General features: G+C 42.6%; 3 protein-coding genes and 1 pseudogene across 3 annotated transcripts in view; 2 read left to right on the top strand and 2 right to left on the bottom strand.

The window, feature by feature from the left end:
- The window catches only part of LOC135705742 (uncharacterized), a 210,526-nt gene that overhangs the window by 21,605 nt on the left and 172,376 nt on the right, over positions 1-16,545 (top strand). The window lies entirely within an intron of this gene.
- LOC135705825 (pineapple eye protein-like) lies at positions 2,182-3,799 on the bottom strand (annotated as a pseudogene).
- On the top strand, positions 8,679-10,450 carry LOC135705895 (zinc finger protein 22-like). Its single transcript, XM_065227749.1, has 4 exons — positions 8,679-9,082; positions 9,154-9,598; positions 9,913-10,135; positions 10,201-10,450. The coding sequence occupies exons 1-4, from the start codon at positions 8,936-8,938 to the stop codon at positions 10,328-10,330; spliced, it is 945 nt and encodes a 314-aa protein (XP_065083821.1). The 5' UTR covers positions 8,679-8,935; the 3' UTR covers positions 10,331-10,450.
- On the bottom strand, positions 10,486-12,635 carry Eogt (EGF-domain O-GlcNAc transferase). Its single transcript, XM_065227748.1, has 3 exons — positions 11,933-12,635; positions 11,372-11,870; positions 10,486-11,318 (listed from the first exon to the last, which is right to left on the bottom strand). The coding sequence occupies exons 1-3, from the start codon at positions 12,430-12,432 to the stop codon at positions 10,698-10,700; spliced, it is 1,620 nt and encodes a 539-aa protein (XP_065083820.1). The 5' UTR covers positions 12,433-12,635; the 3' UTR covers positions 10,486-10,697.

Raw genomic sequence — 16,545 nt, 5'->3', positions numbered from 1 at the left:
AGATATTGAATTAGTTTTGGGTGATCTAGTAGAAAATAATCTGATCTCCAGAATGATTTCAGAACCTATAACATCATGTATACGTTCAATAGGTCGAGCACGATCCACATAGACACTTTGAATCTGTTTGAACATATTTCGATACTACAGACATTGGCAATTACTCGCATGTATACGATTCGTTTATGATTTGCCAACGAAAAAAAAATAAATAAAAAAAAAAAAACATGAAAATGCCTCACGTTGGACAAACCCCAGGGATTTTTCCGTGTAAATCCGGTGTGACTTATGGAATTGAGATCATTTCTCGATTATTTGCAGGGTGTTTGGTTTAATCGGGGACGGAAAGGTTACGATGAATTCCACAATTTTTGTTATTTTTTTCAGTCCCTTCGCGATTTTCGCGACATCATTTAATTTTTCCGCGATTTTCGCGACTGAAAGTTCAAATCCGCGACAAATCCGCGAAAATCGCGAAATACGCGAACTTCGCGAAATCCGCGCCTGTTGTAACAGCCCTGAATGTGAATACATTTCTGAAATTTCAACCAAAAAACTATTATTTTCTATTTATTCTAGCGAGCTTCTGTGGAAGTCAAAACGTGATCCGAGCAAAAAGTAGTACTCGTAATAATGGTATATAATGCTGAATTTTATCGTGCTTTGTTTCGAAAATATCTTCCAAATAAACAAACATCATCCAGATCACCCGATTCGTCCACCGACTAAATCTATTGCAACTTAAAAAATAATTTCAGTCGGTGTATTAATCAGCAGATTAAATCGTTTTTCGTCTGGTGCTACACCGAGCAATCGGCCTATTTAATAGTTTTTCGTCGATGGATTTAGTCGGCCAACTTTGTCTGCTGTTTAATCGGCAGATGATTTCAAACCTTAACATGTTTTCAGTAATTTATAAGTCTTGAAGTAGCTTTTTATTTAAGAACAATGCATTACAAAATAGTTTTATGCATTTTGTACAAGATTCATCCATGCTGACAAGAAATTTTCATGAAATTACATTGAAATTAAGAGTTGGTTGGAAATGCTAACATGAAGCTTTAGTGTGATGATTTATTAGCTAGAGAATGATCTTTAGAAGAGGGTAGGTGGATAGTTCCGTTAGAGTACGGCCACAAACAAAGTGACAGACGACTAACTGGCGAAGAAATCCATTCAAATAATATGGTTCACAGTAATAGATTTTTTTTTGGAAGCTTGTGCCATCATCCACCAGATGGGTTAGTTTTTTTGTTTTGATTTGAACAAAGTTGATTTTGTGTATAATGATTCTTTGACAGTGTGCAAAGAGTGTATAATTTTGTCATTTTTTTTATGTATTTCAGTTTAGAGTAGAGTGAAAGAGATAGAACCAAAACATTCTAATACATTTGGTGAAAATGCTAGTACAATCTAGTAGTAGTGTTGCCATGTGGTACAATCCAGTAGTAGCACAAACGAAGTTACAGACGACTTTCTCCGAAGAAATGAATTAAAATAATGTGGTTCTCTGTAATAGAATTTTAGTCCACCTTCCGCCCCTCACCGCCAGGTTCGCTAGTATTTTTGTTTTGAATTAATTCAAGTTGGTTTTGTGTGCAATGATCTGGCAACTCGTATCCTTGCTCGTGTTGACGGGGTGCTGTTTTCTCACTCATCGAAGGAAATTTTGATTAGAGTGAGAAAGTAAGGAACAGTCAGCGCGGGAGCCGTGTGCGTTACTATAGGTGCGGCAGAAGGAATGTAGTCGACTCTGTCGTTCTCACGGTGTTCTTACGCATGATCCAACGTTTCGTCACACTAGATTATGCATAAGAACGTCGTGATAATGCAAGTGCTGGCTTGTTTCCTTCTGCCTCACCAATCACATTGATCACAGCACATACGGTTCTCCGTCGGTTCGTGGTGCATTGTGCATTCTTTGTGCCATACCACCAGTCCAAACACTAGAAGTTTTGGAAGGTTCTCCCTCAGTACCTGTAAGCAGTGTGATACCAGCTGACATTCGCATGGGTAGAGAAATCCGGAACATTTTCTCACTTTTGAGCATCAACGTCAACCCGGTCTCGAATCGCATTTTCGCTTGAGGTGGCACCGTTGGCAGTAATCTATTGCGCCGTGGGAAAGACCTGCTTAGTGCACTAGTGCTGGAAAATTCTGCAAGTTCGTCATTAAAATAAATCAACTTTTCTTCGCTGTAACGTACTCCGGATCAGACTCGCTGGTGGAACGTTTTCGTGGGACCCAAAAAGCTTCAGTTTGAACTGCTTTCCAAAAGATTTCTGGGCAGGCGTCTTGGGACGCACGATCTCCACCGAGGCATCCGTTAGCGTGTTCGTGTCGGAGCGGATGACCTGTTTGATCGGCTACAATTCTACCATCGATTTTCGGCCCTGCTTTTTGTTTAACTTCACACGATAGTTGAAATCGAACACGGTCGACGATCCGGCGGAGGATGCTTCGTCTTCATTCTCCGAAGAAGTCAACGATTTGATCTTTTCCGAGCTGAGCTTCTCGAGCCTTACGACCGGTTTGACTCGAAGTAATTTTTCGACGGAAGTTCCTCGTGGCAGTGGAATCTTCTTGACCAGTTCCTCCAGACTGATTTCTTCGCTTCGAAGAAACGAACGAGGAAGAACTAGATGAAGACGTGGACAGCCATCATTTCGACGTTGGTTTCTTTCGTGTAGAAACCAGATCGGAATCGCTGTCGTCACTGTCTATTGCGGTTCGTCTTTTCTGAGATTTGCGTTTGGTCGTCAATGCAACTGACTCTTCAGAATCTGAATCATCCGATTCAATCTGACGTCTGCCACTAGATCGGCCCCTAGAACTCCCCTCTCTGCTATCGTTACCGGCTTCAGCCCATCTTGCTGCTTCCACTCTTCGGGAAGCCTCGGCTAGCTTCAAAACCGCTTCCGGCGTCTTTCGGGCAATCGGACGACAAAAGGTGAAAACATAGTTCTTCGAGGGAACCTCCATGCACTGATCTTGGCGACAAGTCGAACCGCACGTTGCACAAAGGATCAGATCCCAACGCTTGCAATCGTCGTAATCTCGCCCATACCGACAGCGACACTCTTCAGCGTCACACTCCGAAGGACGTTCCAACTGATCGTTGAATACATTCGGTTCCAGCTCCCTCGAACAATTAAAATAAAATATTCAGTATTCAAATACCGATTCACCCACCTCCGCCGCTTCACTTAATTTTCCGGAATATAAATGCCACGCTGATGGATCTGCTGACTAAAGTCGTCCTTGTTGCACAAAGGGCAATTGAAAAAGTACCTCGCCGATTGGGCAAACTGTGCCACGTAGCTCCGATGGAACCAGCCATTCTGACAGCACGGGGCACGAATCGATTCGATTCTAGGAGTGTTTCACCTTATCCACCAGCGCTACGTGCTTATCGCACCACGACTGGAACGTTTCCACGTAATGCGACAGGCACTCATTCTGCATCCCACAAAGCGTATGGAATGAACGGAAGCACTTCTTCGCGCAACACCAAACGTTTGCATACCGTTCCTTGCAGATGTAACACTTTTGTCCTCGGATACGAGCTTCCTCATTTCTGATGTCCTCCTCCATGAATCCGAAGATTCCCTCCTCGTCTTCAGGTAACAAGGTACACGTAGCAGGTATAATGACTAGTTTTGCCACGTCTAGTAGCCCGGTCCAGAATAGAGCATCGCACCATCGTACCGCAATCATGCTCAAACGCGTGACATACAGCATCTTTAGCCGAAATAAATAATAAATTGAACAAAATTGGTTTCATCCGATCCTCCTTCATTCTCACCATCTCACCTTCAGCACGTCGATCGATTCGATGGATTTCGGCATGATTTTGGAGTAAATTTTCCTCTTCGCCCTCGTCGAGAGCTTTCAGTTCCTCTACGGAGGAGCAAATGCATACTGAGTATGGCCACCCGAAAAAAAAATAATTATAATAAAATAACGAAATTACAATGATTTTTACGGTTGAATTTCGGGCACATTATAAATTTATTGTTAAATTATTGGACGGGTGAAAAAATAAATTTCGTTTTAAAAGATACAATTCTCAATGAAAATTAATTTGATGAGATCAAATTTGTTCGAGAAAAATCAGTTTTTTTATTGTTAAGATGCTTAACAACCCCCCTTTTTTACTGTAAATTTCTCATATACCATGATTTTCGTTTTGATTTTATGATAATCAACAAAAATCTCCATTCAAAATCATTATATTTTTATTGGATTTTTTTACGGTCGGGTCCTGTTTGGCGTCCAACAACGATATCTTCTCGGTCGCGAATGACCATGGCTTTGGTTAGGAGCACCGACTGATGAAATCTTTAGCAACAATTGCCGCCAAAAAGCGCGAGTCATTGACAGCTCAACATTGTTTACTTGTAAGCAAATGTTAACCCGATGTGTTTACTCCTAATCATTTTGGCCTAAGGTCTTTCATTATACAAAAGAAGTGCAGATAACAATGAACACAACATAGTGACATGCAGTTTGACAACAGGCTCTCCCTTTCAATTTTCGTTAGAGAAAAAGAGATAACAGGCGGTGCCCCAATAGCATCAACTACTTTAAGCTAGTACATATGAGTAGATAGTGTTGCCGTGAGGTACACTCGAAAATTTCAAATGTAAGTGCGTCAAACCAAATTTCGAGCCGCTCCGTCTGTCACTTCGTTTGTGCTTGAAGTATGTCTCCAAGTCCACAGGCAAAAATGTGCGTCCCTCTTTTTGCTCATAAACTGACTGCGGCTGTGGAATAGTTCTAGCGACGTTTTCATCACTACCTAAAGCCCCACGTTGCGAGAGCATTTCCAGTCGATGGTGTGTTATAATGCAGTTCTTCTTTACCCAACTATTGTGTTGCTCCTCTCGTCATGACCAACGTGATCATCTCAGAGAGAAAGCAGTAGGGTGGTTGTTGCGTGCTGTACCATCATCAGCATTGTTGACGGCTACTCCCGCCTTGAGTTGTTACATTCAAAGTGTTTTTTATGTTACTTCATACGCGAAGTTAACGATTTTCAGAGTTGGTCATGACGAGAGGAGCAACACAATAGTTGGGTAAAGAAGAACTGCATTATAATACACCATCGACTGGAAATGCTCTCGCGACGTGGGGCTTTAGGTAGTGATGAAAACGTCGCTAGAACTATTCCACAGCCGCAGTCAGTTTATGAGCAACAAGAGGGACGCACATTTTTGCCTGTGGACTTGGAGACATACTTCAAGTCCCCGCGTAGATCGTACGGGTTAGGCAAAAATGTGCGTCTATCTTGAAAACTGTCGCATTAATGGCCCTTCGCTCATTTTCAACTTCTATTCAATTTTCATACTGCCGTACTCTAACGGAACTATCCACCTACCCTCTTCTAAAGATCATTCTCTAGCTAATAAATCATCACACTAAAGCTTCATGTTAGCATTTCCAACCAACTCTGAAAATCGTTAACTTCGCGTATGAAGTAACATAAAAACACTTTGAATGGATTGAAATTAAATAATTTTGCAAACAATCAATGAAATTTTCAAGGGCTGTCACAGACTTATCACCGTCGGTAAGTGCTTATTCCTGCCACCAGGCGCGCATGAGTTTAAGTTGGATTTCTCAATTGGATCCGTTTCTTTGCACGGGAGTGTTTTTTTTTGTAACTAGCGTAAAGCAAACCCCACACGCATCAATATATTGACGCGAAGGGGAATTATTGACAATAATATTGATGATGTGAATTCAGAAATATTGTCAATCTCGATGTATTGACGTCAATATAGAATGTATTGACAATACGATTATTGTCAATAAAAGCAATCGTGTAGGGTCCACTTAAGTGTGCCTGCGATTTGCATCGAGTGACGGACATTGTGAGTAAGCTGAAGGATGTCTCGATGCACTAGATGCGAACCTCCTCCCAGATCACCATGGCAATACAGGAAGTATCACAACAAAGGTAATTGCTATTAGGTATTTTGAAAACAGTGACTGATAGCGGACATGAAGAACCAGTGGAGGTGCCGGGCAAAGGTGTTTATCCTAGACAAATGGTAAGTTACAAATTCTCTGTTGTCGTTGTCGTAGGCGCCATCGTAGTCGCTGTCGTAATTGCCGTCGTAGTCGTGGGCAGTACCGTTGGTATATTTAAAATTAAACATCAACCGCTGATAATATGAATTATCGCGTATTTCTGTTGTTCATTACATTCCAAGTGAAATTCGAGAACGCAATTTCATTTGAATGGCTTGTTTAACCAGGTCGTTTCTTTTTCATGACCTATCTGTGATCTTATTTCTTTTTGTTTTGTTTTTTTTTTTCTCTCTTTTATTTATTGACATATATATATATATATCTGTATATTTCTGAGCGAGATAAGGCGCAATAACCTTGGCATTAAATCTGGGTTGAGTTTGAAGTGGGCGGAACGACCGTTTGAGGGCAGTGGCTTTTGACGCGGGTTTCTTTGAATTTAGATGGTGCCCACGCGGACTGTCGGGGCCTTTCGATAAAGAAAGTTTGCTCTATCAGATGCTGGTGTTATATTTCGTGGGTGTGTTCTTGATGGTTGAAGCAGTTGAAGGGTTTGTGTTTGGAGCTGTCGTTTACGGATGGTTGTTCCGCTTGTTTCAAATGTTAACCCAGAAATAGCCTGGCTTTTGGTTCAAATGCCAAAAGTTCATCCAAAGACACCAGGAGCATAAATTAAATTTTATAGCAATTATGCTCCCAACGAAAACATATAAATACTATTATTCAATTGTAACTGGAAGCGTTTGGTACGGGAGGTCCACGCTTTCTTCCTTTCCCTTGATCTCAGGTTGTGGAGTGGTTTCAGATATTCATTTCTGACATCACTTGACTCCTTGAAATCCTCTCTGCGGCACATGCTGCGCAGTTGGCCTGGCCGTTGACAAGAAAAATGACGGATTCGTGAAGCCGTCATTTTCCAGGATGCTTTCAAAGTATTGGCTGCGTTAGTGTGAGATTAGATAGATTAGATTAGATCAAACATTAAAAAAAACTCGGCCTTTCATTCCGCTGGAACTTCAGTCCAAGACTATTACTATATGTCAAGCTAATAAAAAAAAAATCAGATTGACCGCCCACGGTTGCTGCTCTATTATTACCAGATCAGCTGCAATTACACAGAGACCCAACAGATGATGTTTGGGACTAACATTCATCCTCAATGTGTAAGAACTGGAGATCTAATATTTAGCAATACCAGCGCCGGCCGTGTCCGAATGCAGGTCAACTAGGGAATGGGAAGGAATGTGTTGACGTGGTACTCGCTGTGAAGGAAACCGAGAAATCCTCTGCGCTTCCACGAGAAATCACTGGGATGTTGGGATGTGGGGAAAGGTTGCACGCACACGCAGGGATCGTTTTTGGTAGAGCGATTATAATACACAAACACACACACACACACACACACACACACACACACACACACACACACACGCGCGCGCACTCATCCAATTTCTATTTTTATATCAGGACTGTGGTAAGTGATGCGATCGGTGTTAAAGAAGAATTTGTTTTCATTAAAATCTAGTGGGTATAGAATAAGGCAAAGTGAAAAATTGCAAGGAAGGGGACGGGCCTGGGATTGAACTCCCGACCTTCTGCTCAGTAAGCAGAAACGGTAACCACTGAGCTACCGAGCCTCGTCATATATGTCAAGCTAATAAAATCATCCAGAAAATGGAAAGTCGTGAAACAGGATTAATTTTTAGGTCATCAAAATTCGGAAGCGATTTTATCGATATGGAATGGACCACTTTGTCAAGCAGTTGTGGCGTAACTTTCTACCAGCGATTTCTCAAAACTGGACCAACAAATTTCTATTTTATTATGAAACGCACAAATCAGTGCTAACATTTGAAAACGGCACAAAAGCCATTTGTAAACAAATAGTTTGTGGGCCCTTTACTCGCTACCCGAAGAACGCCCACGCAAACCAACAGCATCGTCAGGAAGGGGAAAATTTCCCCTACCCGATGTTGCTGTTGTGTCAACCTCTATGTTTACCTATGTTACCTCTATGGTTGTGTCGCGTGGGTGTACTTCAAGTAGTGAGTAAAGGGCCCACAAACCATTTGTTTACAAATGGCTTTTGTGCCGTTTTCAAATGTTAGCACTGAAATGTTGGCTACTTTTCTCGTGGTTCTAGAAGAAAAAATCTCAAAATAATGTTTTATTTCAAAGTTCAAGTGGTAGTAATACCACAGACAGACATACAAATTAGTACCGTTGTACTTCTTTAATCTAGTACCTCAAAACGTACAATTTGTGGTACTAGCTTAAAGCAGTACAACGGTAGTACAACAGTGAACTTTGTATGTCTGTACAAGGTATAAACGTCATTTTAACTGCTCGAATGAAGTGTTTAATTCCGCCCTTTTCAGATGTTAGTCTAGATTAGAAATGCTCAGAGGGAGTGATGGGCGGAGAGAATGTTTTGAGCCAAATGAACTGTCAAAATCTGAGCGAAACGAGCATTCCAATTGGAATTTCCCCGATGGTTTATCATTCTTACTAGATTTAATGTGAGGCTATTGCAATCGAACAGAAATTCAATCACCTTTATGTTTCGTGTGCTTCCCAATTTCAACTAGTTCTTGGAATCAGAAACAATATTCTAATTCTATTAATTAATTGATCTTTGTTGGTTAATTAATAGCACCAAGAAATGTGCAAAATATTGCGATGCAATCAATTATTAATTTGCACGTAAATCGAATAAAAAATAAAAGTCATTTGAAATGATAGCTTCTAGCAAGGGTTGCAAGATAATTTAGGAACAAATCCCTGCTGCCGAATTGTATTTTGTTTTCTCCGCCTATCTCTCCCTCTGAGTATTTCTAGTCTAGATTTCTCACTGGGGACTGATCAACCTATATTTGAATAGAATACCTAATCCAAAAAAATGAGTTCACAAACAATCGAAACGGAGTCTAAATTGGTCCAACATTTCCTATCAGTCTGTCGGTTGTGTTTAAGTGAAGAGTTTCTTGAAGACATATTCGAACTGGATGATCTGAATCTATTGATTTCGGGTTTCCTCACGATTGTGGTATGGAGTGGAATATATCTTAGAACTTTCGCACACAGTCTTGAAATCCCTCAATCTGTAATCCGTTGCAGGTTTCCGAGGACGACAGCATCGGTCGGTCCATCTGTGCAAGCTGCCGGACACAGTTAACCGAATTTCGTGACTTCAAGCTGCGATGCCTCGAAGTACAGGAAGCCATGCAAGGCGACTGCTACACGATTGTGGAAGAAGATCTGTCTCCGTTTGATGGAGCCGAGGAAGTGCCCCCGTCTGAAGAAGATCTGATTCTGACTATCGATATCGCAGAACAATCGCAACCAGTAGAACCAAAAGCGGAATCAATTCGAGATCAGAAAGAGCCAACCAGAAGAAGAAAGAAGTTGCATCACCTTCAACGAATCGAAATAGCCAAATCCGGACGGAAACGGTATGTTTACGATCTCAAAGAGGTCTACCGAAATCAACTGGAGAAATGTTCCACCTGCGAGAAAATGATTCCCAAAGGTCGCATGGAAGGCCATCAGAACATGCATCAAGGTCAGCATCCAATTTGCAGATTGACATTTTTACTCATTAAACTTAGGCTGTGAACCATTTGCCGAGTTAAATTTAACTCGTGGTTAAAAGTGACATTTCGAAAGTTATTTTCTATGTTCGAAAATCCCTGTGCTGTCGATCGACCGGTTTTCGAGCCACGGTTGTCAAAATTTAACTTCTTGTCTGTCAGAAATAACCATGCTCGGATAGCAGGGTTAATCGATAACTTTCCATCTGTCAAATTTTAACCAAAAGTTAAAATAATCCACCAAATGGTTCAGAGCCTTATTAATCCATCACGAACGAACGGACAGGTCTTCGACCGTTTTGGTGTGAACGGGGTTGCGAGAGCTTGGCTTTCCACTGTCAACAACTTCGGCTGCACCACTACCGGAACACTCACGACGGAGAGCTGCACGAGTGCGACGTTTGCCACAAGTCCTATCGCTCCAAGCGAAGCCTCAACTACCACAAAAAGGATGTTCATTCGGCGAAGGATTTTGCCTGCTCGGTTTGCAGCCAGGCATTCGCATCGAAGTAATTATAAGGCGCATAAGGCAACAGCAAATCAAGGACTAATCGGTTACATTTCCCACTTTCAGTGCTCGGCTTAAACAACACATGAAGTATCACAACCGTGAGAAGAATCATCCCTGTTCCAAGTGCAGTTATTCATTCTACTCGAATCATGACCTGAAGAAGCATCTGAGGACGCACGAGAATGATCGCTAAAAATTTAATTGTCATGGGGAAAAATCTTAAACCGTCTTAGATCATTGTAGACTGGATCTGAAATTAAATTGAATTCTAGTGAAAGCATCTTGATCTCCCACTTAAAAGGATACTTTCTTTTGGTTCTATCGATGCAGCACCAATTTAATACAATATTCATAAAATAATACTATTATTCGAGTAACGAGATTACGCTTGAGTATGTTCAGTTAGAGGATAAAGGTAAATTGTATATAGCGCTTCGTTCGTTGTATCAACAAGGCAACATTGGTTAACTTTTCGTTGTCAAATAGGAATGATTTAGTCTTAGTGTTTAAGTAGCTTCTTCCAATTGCCGTCCCACTTCATACGTACCTCCTCTCCCCGGTTACAGCTCATCGTTCGTGGACGACTTTTTCCATTTTCTCCGCGATCGCTCCAAATGCTGCTGGTAGTCCTGGTGGTTCCACACGTGCTCGGCCCCGGTTGCCACCAACCGGGCAAACTCTTTCGCATCGAAGGCATAGTTGGTGAACTTGGCATGCCTTCCCCCATCGGCCGGGTGATGACCTTCGTCCTCCGGGTAAACCAAATCCTCCCGCTCCCACGACAGGTAACGAACTCCCTTGAGACGGGCCAGATCCTTATAGCAGTTGGGGTCTTCACAGTGGTACAACTCGAACAAGACGGCCCACTTGGGAAGGAAAAGCAAATGCGTCAGCCCGGCGCCGTGCATTCCGATGAAGATATCGGTGTTTCGGGTGATTTTGAGCTGTTCCCGGAAGTCCGTTTTGTACGTGAAACTGGCCCGGTTGATCCGATAGTGATCATTCTCGGAGATTTCCTCCAGCAGTTCGTTTTCGTTCAGCACCCGCCGGAATTTGGTTTGCCGCGAGAGGAATGTTATTTGAAGCTTGCGATCCGTTCGACTCTTCAACGGGACTTTCAGCCGGTGCAGCACGTGCTCGGAGAAAGCCTGGAAGAAGCCACTGTTTTCGCAACCGGAAATCTGAAAGTGGGACATCCTTAGTACGTGTTTAATAAGTTATGTTGGAAGCTTACAATAGGCGTATTATAATACAATCCGAAGATCATCCTGGGCAGTAGAGGAAGCACGAGATTTTTGAAGCAGACCACTTTGCCAGCGTATGTTTTCAGGTCCGCAATCGGGTGTTTGGTAAACACCTTCATCGTCTCCGCAAAAGGTGAATCGTAAGTGAACGATTCCCAAACAAGAATTTCGACGTCCGTTGTGAATCCGGTCGGATCGGACAGATTGGCATGTAGCGAACCGTACAGGTTGATGAAATCGCAGAAATGATGGTACATGTTGATGGTGGCATCAATCTTCATCAGGAACGCCGGTCGTTCGATGGTAACGTCACACTTTCCACCTTGGGACAGCGGTTGATCGACTGTGTCGAAGAACCTTAGCTCCGGGCCCCAGGACTGCAGGGGGCTTATGTGTTCCAGTTCATCTTCCAATCGCTTCCGGTGCAGCTTGCAGTGACCTCCAATCTGACCATGGCTTAGTACGTCCATTTTATACCGCAGAGGCTCCCTACAATAACAACAATACCCATTACTTCTAGAACAGAATACCTTACCACATCTCACTCTTACGGTCTGTGGATCAAATCCGTGAAATTAACCATAATGTTTCGCCCCCGACAAAACCGCAAATACTTTGAACACTCAAGAGCCGAATCGTGCGGAAATCTAGGCTCGCACATAATCCTTGTCTCCCGGATCTGATCGCGTATAAACCCAAAATCCGCCTGCGCATAGAACGTCTCAAGCTGGGCTTCCTTCGTCTTCACGTATCCCCGGAAATCTCCCGGACACTGTGGCTTCGAGAACCGATTTTTCTCTTCGCATACATCCTCGTAGCCCCAGCACATGTTCTTCTTCGCCTTGTACGCATCGCTGGCCAGCACCTTCCGGTACTCGCAAGCTTCATCATCCAAACACCTTCGTTCTAGCTGAGGGAACCGACGAAAGTATAACGGGAGATGCGATTTCGGCAGGTTAATAAACTCGTAATCGTTTCGACCGGCTACCGCGCTTCTTTCCCTATCACCGAGAACAATCGAAACAAGCAGCAACTTGAAGATGGCAATCATTTTCCATTTGACGCCTCCACTTCGGGGTCGGAACTGGAACGGCGCGTGGGCTCCCAACACGAGCGAGATGTTACACAATGCAGAAAAAAAACTACGCTCCCGTTCAGCTCTTCGTTCGTTCGATGATGAGTGATTGCCGGCTTATTTAGAAGTGAAGTCATTCCATCCAGCTCAGCCAGAGCTGCTGATGATGCTGCACTGCACAGTCGAAACGAAACAGCCACCGGCGAATGAGGAGCTAGAAGAATATACAAGTAGGTATTTTCAGAATAATAAACAGTCGTGGTCTTCAACCTTTTCTCACACGCGCACTGCTCGATCGCTGTATTTATTTATTAAATTTTAATTACTTTTATTTACCTGTTTATTTTCCGCCACTCTGCCGCGCGAGGTTTGTTTACATGGCTCTCACCGCTCTCTCAGCTCATGGAGACCGTCAAATCCCTGTGACTGATCTTCATGAATATTATAATATTATTGCCTATTCTCGCACAACTTTCCAAATAGACCAATTCGACAGAGAGCATGCATAAGGGCGAATACGCGATGATCGATTCTCTTCATCGATTTTCTCTTTGCATTGCTACAGCTAAGCGAAACAATTTTCTAGAATTTGTTCAATGCAGACTAGTAACAGGTTGTATTGGCTATCAAAAGCAACAGAAAACGCACCGAGAAACGTTAAATCTAGCGAGTTATTAACAAAAGAGAAAATCGACGAAGAGAATCGATCATCGCGTATAGGCCCTTATGCATGCTCACTGTCGAATTGATCGATTGTCGTCATTGACTCTCTCTGCTTTCTCTTGGATCGTCATGGATCTGCGAAATTTTTTGCCGCGATTTGCACAGCCGTGCCCCGGAAAACATATTTTTTTGCCGAGATCTCAGCAAAAGTGTCGTTTGGTTGCTGAGTCTCCGATTTTTTTTTTGCTGTATCTCAGCAAACAAACGTCATGTTTGTTGAGATATCAGTAAAATATAATGCCGAGCACTCGGCTGTGCAAATTTCGGCAAAGAATTGCCGAGCTGGCGAAAATAAAGAAACCTAAGTGTGTAGAGCTCGGCATAGAGTAAAAAAATATTGTCTGCTTCTTTGGAAACAAACCACGCCGAAACCATCGCAGAAATCGTTGCCATAGGAATTCCTATAAATATACAGCGACGATTTCTGCGACGGTTTTGGCCGAGGGGGGCGACACATCTAAATCTCAAGTCTAGATGCTCAACAAAACCGAGGTTTTGGCACGTTTTGTTTCCAAAGAAACAGACAATAGTCCTTACCAATCATGTTCGTATTGGTACGAATTGTTTTTGTTAGTGAGAAGAAGTTTTTTGTAAGCTTTAAGAATTTTTTTGTTAACTGTTAGAACTGTCACTTTAAATACAAATAAACAACCATCGAGATTCACCATAAAACTGGTAAGTAGACAATAATAACGTCTCTTAATTACGTCTTTGCCGCGAATACAACGTGCCCACACATCATTTGTTCATCGATTTCAAATCCGCATACGACACAATCGATCGAGATCAGCTATGGCAGATTATGCACGAGTACGGATTTCCGGATAAACTGACGCGATTGGTCAAGGCGACGATGGATCGAGTGACGTGCGTTGTTCGAGTATCGGGGACACTCTCGAGTCCCTTTGAATCTCGAAGGGGGTTACGGCAGGGTGATGGACTTTCGTGTCTGCTGTTCAACATCGCGTTAGAAGGTGTGATCAGAAGAGCTGGGATAGACACGAGTGGCACGATATTCAGGAAGTCCATCCAGCTCCTTGGTTTCGCCGATGACATTGACATTATGGCACGGAACTTTGAGATGATGGCGGAAACGTACATCAGACTGAAGGCTGAAGCTAGACGGATTGGACTTGCCATCAACGCATCAAAGACAAAATATATGAAAGCAAGAGGTTCTAGGGAAGACAATGTTAGCCTCCCACCCCGAGTTCAGATTGACGGTGACGAAATCGAGGTGGTCGATGAGTTCGTGTATTTGGGCTCACTGGTGACCGCCGAAAATGATACCAGCAGAGAAATTCAAAGACGCATTATGGCAGGGAATCGTGCCTACTTTGGACTCCGGAGGACGCTCCGGTCGAATAAAATTCGCCGCCGCACGAAGTTGACTGTCTACAAGACGCTGATTAGACCGGTGGTCCTTTACGGCCACGAGACCTGGACTATGCTCGTGGAGGACCAACGCGCCCTTGGTGTTTTCGAACGGAAGGTGTTGCGTACCATCTACGGTGGAGTGCAGATGGATGACGGAACGTGGAGGAGGCGAATGAACCACGAATTGCACCAGCTGCTGGGAGAACCATCCATCGTCCACATTGCAAAAATTGGGCGACTACGGTGGGCTGGGCACGTCGTAAGAATGCCGCACGACGACCCAGTGAAAATGGTTCTAGAAAGCGACCCAACAGGAACAAGAAGAAGAGGCGCGCAGCGGGCAAGGTGGATCGACCAAGTAGAAGGTGACCTGCGGACCCTTCGCAGACTACGAGGCTGGCGAACTGTGGCCATGGATCGAGTAGAGTGGAGACGACTTCTTCGGACAGCAGAGGACAACAAGGCCTTAGCCTGATTGGTAAGGTAAGGTAATTACGTCTTGGCATCCAGTCAATATTTCTTGTTTCTTGAAAATCAGCTGGTTTTCCTGAATAAAAATGACAACCACACACCAATAATGCAGACGACGTTAGAGGGAAATTGCAATTTCTTGAGCCACCGCAAGCGCTGAAGTTGATGTTACTGCTTTTTTTTATCCAGTCGAGCGGACAGCTTATAGGTTGCATCTTTTGCATACACGGAATAGCCCTTGGAATAGCCTTCCACGGAACATTTGGCATTATTATATTACGAATAATTTGAAACAACTTTTCACATCAGTAGTTATTGAAAAATCAACCATACAAGATCGAAACGAAATGAATGTAAACAAATTTGACAATCAAATTAAAAATAAATTCTACGCATACCATGACAGTCTACATCTAGGGGCATCCCACTCTAAACTTTGTATTTTTCGCATTATACTCAGAAAGTTCTTACTGATATTTAAGATACCTGCAAATACTTAAAAATACTTAAGAAATATTTAGCGCTAGTTTTTTACCTCCGTTGCTAGACAGATTTCTTTCGATTGTTTACCCGGTGTCATCCGAGAATTTGTGTGTGCGTATTTAGAAAAATCAACTATTATTTTTTAATTTATTCCTTTTTTGTAGGAATCGAGGAGGAGACCATTTTGAATCAAAGAAAAATAACATTGCCAAAACGATTCACCTGTCATTCAAAGGAAGAATAAGGAACTTTTTAGAAAGTTACTATGGAAGAAACTGAGCAAATGTTTCTATCCCAAAATGTCTCCATAAAGATGGATTTTTCGTCCATTAGGTTCTTGACCGTTGGACGATAACTTCAGGCGTTTACGCTGATTGAAGCTGAATAAGAAGTTTTGAAAGCTTTCTGCACCATTCGCAAAGCCACATCTCCTAGATTGCCGTCGAATGAGAAGAGAATCACATTTCCTCGGATTTGGAACCTTTGATGCTCTCCTGCTTAAGGCTTATTAGGGCAGAGAGCTACTTCGGCCTAATCGCCCATTTTGGGCCTATTTAGCAGAAAACATTAAATCAAACCATGATTACGGCGTCAATTATGCGTTTGGTTCGATACTACCGAACGAAGTCAATAAGAAAGTGTGATATGAATGTTTGAACCCATTATTCTCAAAAAACAAAAGAGTGAATTCAATGCGTTAGGCCTAGTTAAGAATCCGAAGGCCTAGTTTGGGGTCAAGAAGCAGTGTTAGATTTTTTACAATATCTCAATAATGTGTTACTCTTTATCAAATCTTACGATACGTACGGAAAGCTTAATAAATTTGGAAGGCATCTGCAGTGAGAACATTCCATTTTGTGAAAAAATTCATTCTAAAAATAAAGGTAAAGGGCGGGTTGTGCTTACTAGGCCCAAAATAAGATCTAAGCCGTATTAAAGCTGGAAATTATCAAACCAACTTATTCGCTTCGTGTTAATCTCGGAACCGTTCTCTAATTGATTCTATCATTCATCAGAAACGGCTATGTGTTAAAA

Source organism: Ochlerotatus camptorhynchus, unplaced genomic scaffold, assembly GCF_037179485.1.
Source record: "Ochlerotatus camptorhynchus isolate MF236.1 unplaced genomic scaffold, CSIRO-AGI_Acam_v1.1 ptg000274l, whole genome shotgun sequence".
NCBI lineage: Eukaryota > Metazoa > Arthropoda > Insecta > Diptera > Culicidae > Ochlerotatus > Ochlerotatus camptorhynchus.
Note: the sequence above shows the minus strand (reverse complement) of the source record. Positions and strands in the feature narration are given on the sequence as shown.